The sequence below is a fragment of the Papaver somniferum genome, chromosome 5 (genome assembly GCF_003573695.1).
Source record: "Papaver somniferum cultivar HN1 chromosome 5, ASM357369v1, whole genome shotgun sequence".
Lineage (NCBI taxonomy): Eukaryota > Viridiplantae > Streptophyta > Magnoliopsida > Ranunculales > Papaveraceae > Papaver > Papaver somniferum.
The window spans coordinates 79,633,083-79,643,978 of record NC_039362.1 but is presented as its reverse complement, the minus strand read 5'-3'; the positions used below and the strand labels follow the sequence as shown (position 1 = coordinate 79,643,978).

Here is a 10,896-nt window from a genome sequence, read left to right as displayed (position 1 = left end):
GCTGGTTTGTAACACTTATAACTGTTACAAACCCGGTTTTATTGTATTTCTCATATTCTCATCGTTTGTAAACCATTTTTGAGCATCAATGAAATTCTTTGAGAGGTTTTCCAACATGATGAGCGGCTAATTCTCTCACAACCAAGGCAATGAGGAAGCTATTTACGCATGAATAATTGGTAATTATTTATTCTCTCTAATTTATAATTTATAATTCAGTCAATCACTGCTTTTGCAGAGTTTTTAATGGTTTGCAAAAAAATTCTTCATTAGTTGTGATTCAATTAGATAGGTTATGCTTTGTTTAGATAATTTATGCTTAGAAGATACAATTAATTTTTGAGAATTTTTCAGATTATTTGTGAATTAAGAAATAAGAGTCTTAAAAGATAATTAGAGTTTTGAAATATGTATCATTCAATTTTGCGTCATAGTGGAATCTAGTGTCTTGGTTACCTCTCGCCCACTTTGTTAATATTTTTGTATATAATTTTATTAAATCTTTAAAGTTAATCTTCACAAGTCCGAGAGTTTGAACCTCATTACTACAACATCATTCAAAAATATTAATCACCCCACCATATTATGTTTATGAGAGAGCACGATTTTTGGCTTGTTTTTTGGGGGGTACGTTTAGATTTTTTAATTTATTTTTTGTTTTGAAATATTAAAAAAACGAAAAACAATTATACAAAGTGCTAGAACAGAATGATTGAGATGGTAACTCAAGACAAAGACCGAACTAAAAAAAGAATGTATCGAAGAAAATGAGACACATGAAATAAACGCAAATTCTTCAGGCGGTTACAAGTGAATGACAAATCCCAATTGAAAAGTTGTTTTTCTCAGTTGCGAAATATCAATTGTCAGTCACGTAGTCTATTTCGAGAGTTAAAGCTTTGGCATCAGACCTCTACGTGGAAGATAGGTACTAACTCATGCGAGTACGTATAAAAATTGCAACGTACATGGCTTCAAAACATGTAAAAAGTGGTTTGAGTTGCAAAAATTTACTTCTTTTGATGCAAAGAAGAAGTTTTATTAAATAGAGCTGATGTTCAACAAAACTTGACCCTGTAAAACACTAGGACTAGGAGGCTTATCGTGCCAGCTATTGGTGATTTTAGGGAAAATTCAAAAACAGTCCCATTATTAAGACCTGGTTTGCAAATTAGTCACACTGCTACAATCCATTAACAAAACAGTCATATTTCCGCTAGTTTCAGGGTTAAGTCGGGTGGGCCCACAAAGTCAGAGTTAAATGCACTCATAAAATTACAAGTCTGTCCTTAACCTGACTTTGTTAGATCTATCACCATACATCGTGTGACTGGCACATCTCGAGGATACTTTGGACGGACATGATCACTCAAAACAAAACACCCCCTATAACAGTTTAGGGTTTTCATTTGAGATTCATTTTCTTCTCAGCCGAATATATATCTCTAAACTCTCTGCAACAATGGCGATTTACAGAAATTCGAGAGGTTCGAGTCATTTTCTTCACAAACAGATCCTTTATAGACAAGTCCTTGTCTAAATACTTTGCTGCAAACGAGTGAACCAGATCTGCAACAAGGGTTAACTGCCGGCTAGTAGACTCATGGCTGATTGAGATTTGCGAGTATGGATCGAGAAATCAGGAGAAGTGGATCTATCAAAAATGCCGAATGTTGAATTTGGAGTGATTTTTAAGCAATAACAGTGAGGGTTAAGGTAGCTTCTCTCTTTATTTCTTATTTTTTTTCTTCTTCTCTTCTCTCTTTCTTCTTCTGTTCTTTTCTCTTTTCTTTTTTCTGTCGATTTCAAGTCGACGAAGCAAAATTGTTTTGATGTGGGTGTTTAGTAGAATCTTGTAGATGTATTAGTGGAGAAGGTGATGGTGTTGAAGTTTTCTGAGTTCCAGGAGAAGAAGAGATTGATGTAGTTGTAAACTAGAGAATTAGGGTTCTTGAGTCGATTGAAGGTTTGTGTGAGATTAAGGTTGGATGTAACAAATTGAAGATGGGTTTAAATAACTTGAGTAGAAGAAGAAGATTGTTGTGTCAATTTGAATATTATGTTTCGGAGAAGAGTAATTTGATAATTAGGGTTTCTGCATGTTGTATTCGAGTTCGAATTGGGCAAAAATTGAGAAGATTTAGATAGAATTGTAAGATGGGTTTTGATTATTGAGAACAAGGTAGAAGAATTGATAGTTAATTCTCAAATCCCAGTGATGAATTGAGGAATTAGGTTCTTGTTTTTGATTGAAGTAGTTGGGTTTGTGTTTTGAGTCTGGGGTTGCTGTCAGTTCAGAGATCGAGCAGATGAAGATGGGTAACCCAGAAGAAATTAGAGATGGGTTTTTATCATTTAAAAAGGGTTATGTGGAGTTGGAGTTCGAGAAGCTACATAAATTGTTGGTAATTTTAGTTTGAGATGAATTTAGGGTTCTTCGTGAGATGTTGCTGATTTATGGGGAATTCATGTATTACAGGGAAGATTGAAAATCTGGTGTTTTTAGTGAATTTAGATGAAGGGAGATGGGCTTTGAAGCTACCAGAATCAGGGAAAGAGAACAATAATGGTTGTTGAGCTGGGTTTGCAGTTGAGCAAGTGCAGTGGATATGAGTTGGAAGCTGAGGCCAAGAGCAAAAATGGTTATGAATTGAGATGGATGTGGATGTCAGTGACTGAAGTCAACAGTGCCCGATATTTAAAGGTTGATGGTGATGCTGTCAGTAACGGTGCAATGGCTATGGAGACAATGAAGCTGCAGTTCAGTGAGATGGTGCAGGGTAGTGATGATGGAGTCCAATGGTTTTGAGTAATGGATATGCTGTTGTTGGTGGTTAAGAAGAAGATGTTACTGCAATGAGTTTGTGATTGTGCTGGAGATAGTGAAGGAATTGATGGTGGTTTGCCTGAGATTTATGCCAAGTTTGAGATTTATGCAGGGTAGAATTTGTGTTGATTTGATTTGCAGGAAAGGACTAGTTGTGCCATGAAATGGTTGGAGGTAATGGAGTTGCTGCTTTTGGTATTGAGCTAAATTGCAGAGATGGAAGAAATGGTGGTGTTTGAAGCAGAAACTGAGATGGTGGTGTTGTGTAGATGCAAATACAGGAGATAAAGTTGAGGTGTGGACTAAAGTGATGAATGAAAGAGAGAATTGGAATGCAACAGATGAATGAAGGTGCCAAGGCTACTGTTGTAGTGCAGTATTGTGGAGTTGACGGAATGGTTATATGTTGTGGTTCCTGTGATGGAGGATATTTGTAGTGGTGATGGTTATTGCAGCTTAAAGCCATTGCATGTGTTGAGCTGAAGCTGGTGCTAGTATGTAGAGATGGGTGAAGTGTTGCAGTTGAGGACAAGAACAAGGTCTGAATTGTAGTGGCGAAGTCTTAATGCACCTAAGCTTGATGTTGTTATGAGATGTAAGTGCTATTTTAGTGAGCTGCAGGATGAACGCAAATGGCTCAGGCCTTGGCAATTAGACTGGTCAGCCTGAGCCAGTCTGCTAGGATCTGGTTACAAAATTGTTGCCACGTCAGCGAGGTGTCCACCACGTCAGCGATGGGTTAACTGTGGTTAACATTTGCTTGAGTTAAGAGCGAGGTATTTTGGGGACAACTAACCCCGTATATTTTGAAAAACTGTTATGTCGGACCAAGTAGGATCAATTTGTAACCAATTTACAAAAGTAGGATCATTTGTAACTGAATTATAAAAAATATGACCATTTTGTAAATGGCCCGTGATTTTATACCTTCTCTGCTGTACTTTGCAAGCATATCTGTTGCATTATTACAATTTGTTTTTGCAGAACAACATTCCCAATTAGGACTGAATTTAATAACGCTAAAGCATCCAAAAGATTGTTTTCATACTCCCAGGGATTGAATTTTTTGACACCTTTACATGTGAATAATATCACAAATACCTGAAGACGATTAGCACGAACTTAAACTAAATCATAAACTCACATTAACAAAAGAAAAATTCCCCCCAAAAAAAAGTCTATAAATAAAATAGTTACTTCATGCCTTCCACAACCCATATACCCCATCTCGATGTAGCGGTTGCGAATAGTCGGAAAAAACAAAAAATAATTTCTGTTTAAATCTTGTCTTTCTAAAGACTATGCATCAAGATCTTTCCATGAAAACCATTTTGGTGCTTTTGTAGAACCCCAATTTTACACATTTACGGGGTTAGTCAAACGAGATTTCAAATGACTTTCGGAGAGTTCTGAAATCTAATGCTAGTCCATAAAGATTTCTGGAGAGTCTCTTAATATCTTTGCTTATTGGTTGGAGACTTTCTTTTTAAGTCATTTAAATCCTCTGAAACTCCATGTTATTGGATTAGGATTTCATAAGAGTCACTACAACACACATGTTATTCGATTGAGAATTGAAAGTCATCGATTTGTTGTTTTCAGAGATTTGGAGACACTTTTTGATGAAAATAGGCATGAATGAAATCTCTTTCCAAGAGGTGATATTTCAGGAGACTTGGAAACATGGGGGGATATTTGTTTTTGCAAGTAGGACCAAATTTTTTTTCTCATTTTTTGTTTGAGCTGATGAAAGTAATGGGTCATTTGCACAGTAAACCAGTGGCGAGATAGCATAGAAAATAAAAAGTGAGATGAGTAGAATAAAGAGAATGAAAACAAAGGCATGGGAAAGCAGTGAGATTTTATTTTGACAATAAACACATATTTTACCAGGTATTCATGGTACTTTTATTAAGATTATAGCGTGCATAATAAAGTAATAGATGTTTTGAATTTTTTATTTATATATTTTTTATTTTTTTTCCTTTACAAATCACAAAGACTCTTTATGAATCTCAATTTTTTGTCTCTACGAGTCACAAAGACTTTCTAATATATTCTCAGAGAATCACTAAAAATTTCTATATTTTCAGTGAATCTCCAGGAGTCACTCAAATAAAAAGTCTATGAAAGTCTATAAAAATCTCAATTGACTACCTCCCTGTTAAGCGGCCAAATTCATTATTTTGAAAAGTCTTGGAATTGCGCAGATAGTTATAACTAAAGAAGGAAGCACTAATAGAATACAATAAAGCTATTAATAACAATGTGGAGTTCGCAAATTGGAGACATCAAGTAGATATTCAGATGACAAACTGCAACAAAAAGATAAAAGCGACATATAAATTACTCAAAACTATGAATAAAGTCTGTAATCTTACGGTGATGCAACTTTACCGTAATTTACCTACATGGTATCCATTGGTATTCCTATTTCTATATAGCACTATGTGTACCTATAAACCACAAACAATCATGTGGTCCGAGGAGATTAGACATTCATGGTTATTAAAAGATCCAATCATTTGATCATAAAGCAGAAAAATGTGCATAAAAAGAACGAAAAATCCATTGACAAAAGAAAATAGGGGTCAGTTAACCATATTGATAATGTCCTTAACTCCTAAGATAATAAAGAAGGGAAAATAAAGGGACTGTGCTATACAAGTAGTGACCAAAACTGAGATTTTTTCACCAAATATGCATTCAAGATGAAAAGTATTTTGTAATTCATAGACTCGGATTAACATTAACTGGAATTTTAAAACAAAAATCTAAATTTGGATCTAAAAGAATCTCTTTAAGTATCAACTCCTCCTTCCTATAGCTCTTTAAGTTCTTCAATCAAGGGTCTCAAGTACACATAAATATGGTTCACTGGACTACTTGGATCATAAGTATCAGTTCGCCGTTCTTTATGCCATCTCATGTCCTTTGAAGTTTTGGAAGACATAAACAAAGGCTGAATCCTTTTAATGGGAAGTGGCGGAGTATATTAGAAGGAGTATTAGGTCTCACTATCTTCCACCTTGAAGACCCGCAAGTAGTGCACTTGTCCATGGTTTTTCCTTTCTTTTTAGAGTGAGAATACCAAACAGAAAAGCAATTTTCATAAACTCGTGATATTTAAGCCAACAACCTACCCTCAAATAACTGGGTTCATTAAAATGGAGACTTACTACACATCCAGATGCACATCTCTTACTGAAAAAACAACATTCTCTGCGAATAACCAAAAATAGTATTTGACTAACCTAGAAAGACATGCATACTGGGTTTTGCAATTACACTTGAATTAGAAATTTCAAAAACCTAGTATATTTGATGTTATAAAGCAAGAACATTAGCTGGAATTTCAAAACAAAAATCGAACTTTGATCTAAAAGAAACTAAAAATGGATGACAATTGCAGCAGGAAACCAAGGAACAAGAAATTAAACTTCTTACCAGCTTGTGCAGATAAAATTGATGATGTCCTGCAGAGGATAATGAAATTGATGATTTCCTTCTTCCAAATCTGACCTAATATCATAAAATAATCCAAATTAAAGAAGATAAATTCTAGATCAATGTAAAATAATTGAAATCGATATGCAATTAGGTTGATTCCTACATAAATAATTACTACTTAAAAAACCCTAGTTTCAGAAAATCAAAATAAGAAGATCTAATTTTACAAATCCCATCTTACCTGAAGTATAATCTTCTCTGTGTATACGGTTTCAAGGTATCGATTGTTTTTATAGCATCCATAATCGAAGAAAGAGGATAGTTGAGGGAGGTGGGAAGAACTGGGGAGTTATCATCAGGTCGAGATCGTGGTCTTCTGCAGGTTTACTAGTTACGACTTTGGGTTTTAAGAGAATTTCACAGCAAACAATTGCTACGGCAGTATTTGTTGACCCGAAGCAAGAGGCCCGCTATACCCACGACCCACTCTGTCGTGAGTAGAAGATATCTGGCAGGCTTATAACGTGTAAGGCTAGACGCGTGGCAAGTTGATATCATGTCGTGGCAAATGAGAGACCTATTTACCACAGTTACCTGTTTAACATGGCAAAATGTAACATATAGCCATGGATATTTAACTCCGTGGCAATTGGGTCGTGACTAAAACTCAGTAATTTTGTAGTGAAAAGTTTTAGCTTGAGGTATATTTGGGTATCCTCACCTTTTCAATTGGTATCAGAGCAGGAAAACACGAAAAGAACTAACAATCTGTGTTTGGTGCGATCCAACCTATAATATATGATTCAAAATAAGAAAAGCAAAGCTAAACTTATTAAGAACTCAGTTAACGTATGTCAATATAATGAGAATAATATCTCAGAAAAGGTCAATGGAAATTGGTCTCGAAAGTCTTTTCGAAAATCAAAGAAAAAGTCTATGACTAATAAATTGATTGCGAGTTAGGTTACTAATCAGAAAAGAATGAGTCTGAAACTCAAGAAACATGTTTTGGATCCGACTCCAATTCCTAGTGAACAATCGTCTGAAAAGAGATTCATATACTAGCCTGCCCAAGTTTTGGATTTCGAAAGATGTTGGAAAGATTTTCCAAACATGTTGAAAAATATTCAGAAGGGATAAGTGTAAGTGTTTGAAGTATCTCTTGATGGCGATCTTGAAGATAATCTCTTTTTGGAGAATGTTGTGTTCCAATAACACATAAGATGCGAAAATCTTTTCCAATCTTGTCAGAATTATTTATTTAAGGATGATATCTATGTTTGGTATGTGTTAAAGGTATTTCTAGTATATGTACTCAACGTATCTGAGAACTTATGCTAAAAGATGTATTCTCAAACCAGATCTCAAGAAAGACTTCTAAAAGCCTTGAGTGGAATGACTTCTAAGGAGACTGTTCATCTTGATGATACCTTCAAGAAATCTGGTGTTGAAGATATAGAAAATGAAAAGGAAGATGTCACTAATCTCCTTGTACAAAACAGTCTTGATCCTAAGATTGATATTATAAATCTTCGTCAAGTCCTCCTCTGTACTATTGAAACTCATCATAGACAGGCAACACTACTAAGAACTGTTATCCGTAACCAAAGAAAGCTGATTAAACTTGGAATCTGTGACAGGGAGTTTGCTCGAAATATTAATCGAAAGGTTAATGCATTAGCCTGTGAACATAATCAAGGTATTGTGTGCAGAATCCGAGATATCAGTCGAGATGATATTGATGAAGATCCTGAAAAGTTTGAGTAAATTGAAGATGATCTTTGAAAGATCTGCAGAAAAATAGACATCAATTTTTGATTTCTGTCAGTGATTGTATTAAGTCTATTATAAATAAAATTATTTGATTTATAATTTTTCTTGTGATGGTTTTTGATTTACATAGCCCGTGCTTGAATGCTTTATTATTGCGATGGATGTTTATGGGTTGTTTTATTTCAGTTTTATTACCTTGATATTCGATCTCATAATGTTGTGAACCCTTATGGTTTGGGTGACTTTTTGATTTAGCGGGATTAAGTTCTAGCCCATGTTGGTAGGCTTTATCAAAGGATCATGAGGAGTTCTGGTAGAAACAATATGTGAAAAAGTCACAATATTTTAAATCGGTTTTGGTTTAGCATAAAAGCATATGTGTTTCGACGGTTTTCAACTTTTGCTTGCAATAGTTAAAAACCGGTTTTCAACCTTTCTCTGGTAAAGGTTGGTTGTTGTTATTCTTTTGTTTTGCATAAGGATGACAACACAATGATATTTCGATATCAATTCTCCCTGGAAGAAGATGCAAACATATTGGAGAAGTGGATGCGAAATTTGAGGTAACAATGTTGTTAGTTAATTGTTTTCCTGTTTAAGAAAAGCCTGATTTTTATTTCATATATATTTTGCTTTTGCTTAACAAAATTTCGGTACAATTGATGTTTTATTCCATGATGTGTGTATGGATGTGTGTGTGATTCAATTGTTACCGGTTAAGAAAAACTATTGTTATCTTGCTTTATTGTGTGGTATCAATTGTTTAGGCTTACAAAATTTCGGTGCAATTGCGGTGTTCTAATGCTTATGTTGATTCAATTGCTTCCGGTTGAGGTGAATAATTTTGCAAGTTGATTTATTTGGTCTGTATGAATTATTTATGGCTTAACGAAAAGGTTTACGGGATGGATTCTTTAGTCCAACTCGATTCCGGATAAGAGAAGCTAAGTTTATCTTAGTTAAACTTATCAAAGTGGAGGTTTCGGTTATTCAAGTCTAATCGAATGCCTTAACAAGAAATGCTAGTTAACTAACCTAGTACTTGTCTTGTTTAAAATTGAAAGGTCTAAGTTATATGGATAATTAAAACCTGATGAGAGAAATACAATTATCTTTATTTTGGTCTTATCGAATGAAGCGATTGTATTTGTACAATCGGTTAGCAAAGGAACTAAGGCGCTTAGTTGATTTTTGGTTTGCTAAACTAAATTGGGAAATTGCTTCGGGCAATTGTTTCCTTGATAACATATCAAAACAAATTACTTTGTAGTTTCGGTTTTGATATTGGTTATCAAAAATGGTGTGTGGAACCCTCGTGCTTAACTCTATAGGTTTGCAAGTCTATTTTGAGATTTGTAAGATTCTTTTCGTGTTGTCCTTTATTTTTTCGTTTCTTTGTCATTTTGTGACAAAAAGGGGGAGAAATATATGGAGTGAACAAGTGATACTGGTATTTATTTTATATTGATTGGTATCACTAAGGAAAAGAACATTTGTGCTTAAACGTTTATCTAACGAAAGAGTTAAAGCATAGACTAATGGGGAGTAACATATCATATTGATTGGTATAACAAAGACGTGTGGATTGATGAAATCTACCTATCTCACCTTTAGGGGGACTATTAGCTTTGTTATTATAATGTCAACAACGGTATTTAAGGATTGAATGAATGGAGGTTATTGTATTGTTGAATTCGGGAATCAAGCGTATGTGTAATGAATTCTTGTAATTTGTTTATCCATATGATTGTAAGAGTTTTGTCACTAAAATTGAAAAGGGGGAGATTGTTAGAGCATAGCTCGGTTGAACCCACCAAGCGTTAGTATGTCAAGTTTGGTTGTCATATTTTAGTGAATCAAAACTCATTTAAGAGTCGTTTGATTATGTACTAGAGTCAACTTCGTATAGGTTAGCTTGAAAGTATTAGGATCTGATACATTACAAGTATTGCGAAGACTTGAAGAAGTAAGAAGCTACAACGACAACATCATCCTTCCACTTGAGATTAGTGATATTTGACTTGAACTGTTTCATTCCCTAACATATCTTTCAAGTCGTGCATATTGAAAACGAAACTACGAAGCATGAACACTCTAGAGAGACATAGTATTAAGGAATACAATATGAAGTTTATTGCTTAACCATAAAACTTTGTAGATAAGACATCGACATAATTGTTTAAATGCTATTGTGATTATGTATGGGTATGAGGTGAGGATTTCATCCTAGGAAACAATGTTTTACATGTGTTTTAAGGAAGTAAGTTCATAAACTTGTTTATGAATCGAAAAGGAAATCGCCATGCGTTATTGGGATTGTTATTCATTGCATATCTTGTGAACATCCAATATGTGTGATTTAGTATAACCGCTCACGACTTGTTTGTGTTCTTGGTTAAACTATTCACAAAGGCCTGACTTACACATTGGTATGTCTTTTTTATTAGTGAAACCGATCTTAAGTAATCACCTGAGATGGTATGATCGAGTTTGTGATTTGTTGAACCGAATCTGGGTAAAGGGGAACCGATCCTATGAAGAGGTGTAACACATCAAAAAGGGGAATCGATCCTTGTATGAGGTGCAACAAGTTTGTAGCAGAAAGGGGAACCGATCCTATGGACATGTGCAACACGTTTTTAGGAAAAGGGGAACCGATCCTATGGACATGTGTAACACATATGAGTTAGATACCATATATATGTGGGGAACCTATCCTAGTACCTAGTCAACCGAATTTTGGAAAGCTAGTGTGACTATGCACAATACTCACATGGAGGTAGAACCGAAACTTGTTTTGGTAGAACCGTTAAACCCATGATTTGTGATTGAGTGTTTCTTAATCA

At 34.8% G+C, this 10,896-nt stretch overlaps 1 protein-coding gene across 10 annotated transcripts; it reads right to left on the bottom strand.

The window, feature by feature from the left end:
• Positions 1-3,718: 3,718 nt before the first annotated feature.
• LOC113282008 lies at positions 3,719-6,719 on the bottom strand. Of its 10 annotated transcripts, none has more exons than XR_003326485.1 (4): positions 6,519-6,717; positions 6,275-6,349; positions 5,235-5,283; positions 5,009-5,142 (listed from the first exon to the last, which is right to left on the bottom strand). XR_003326485.1 is itself a non-coding variant. In XM_026530922.1 (4 exons), the coding sequence occupies exons 1-4, from the start codon at positions 6,578-6,580 to the stop codon at positions 5,063-5,065; spliced, it is 261 nt and encodes an 86-aa protein (XP_026386707.1). In that variant the 5' UTR covers positions 6,581-6,719; the 3' UTR covers positions 5,009-5,062. The 10 variants fall into 10 exon arrangements, 2 of the variants coding, with proteins under 2 accessions (XP_026386706.1, XP_026386707.1); XR_003326486.1 differs by having other exon boundaries at positions 5,239-5,283; XM_026530922.1 differs by having other exon boundaries at positions 6,275-6,344; positions 6,519-6,719.
• Between the last annotated feature and the right edge of the window lie 4,177 nt (positions 6,720-10,896).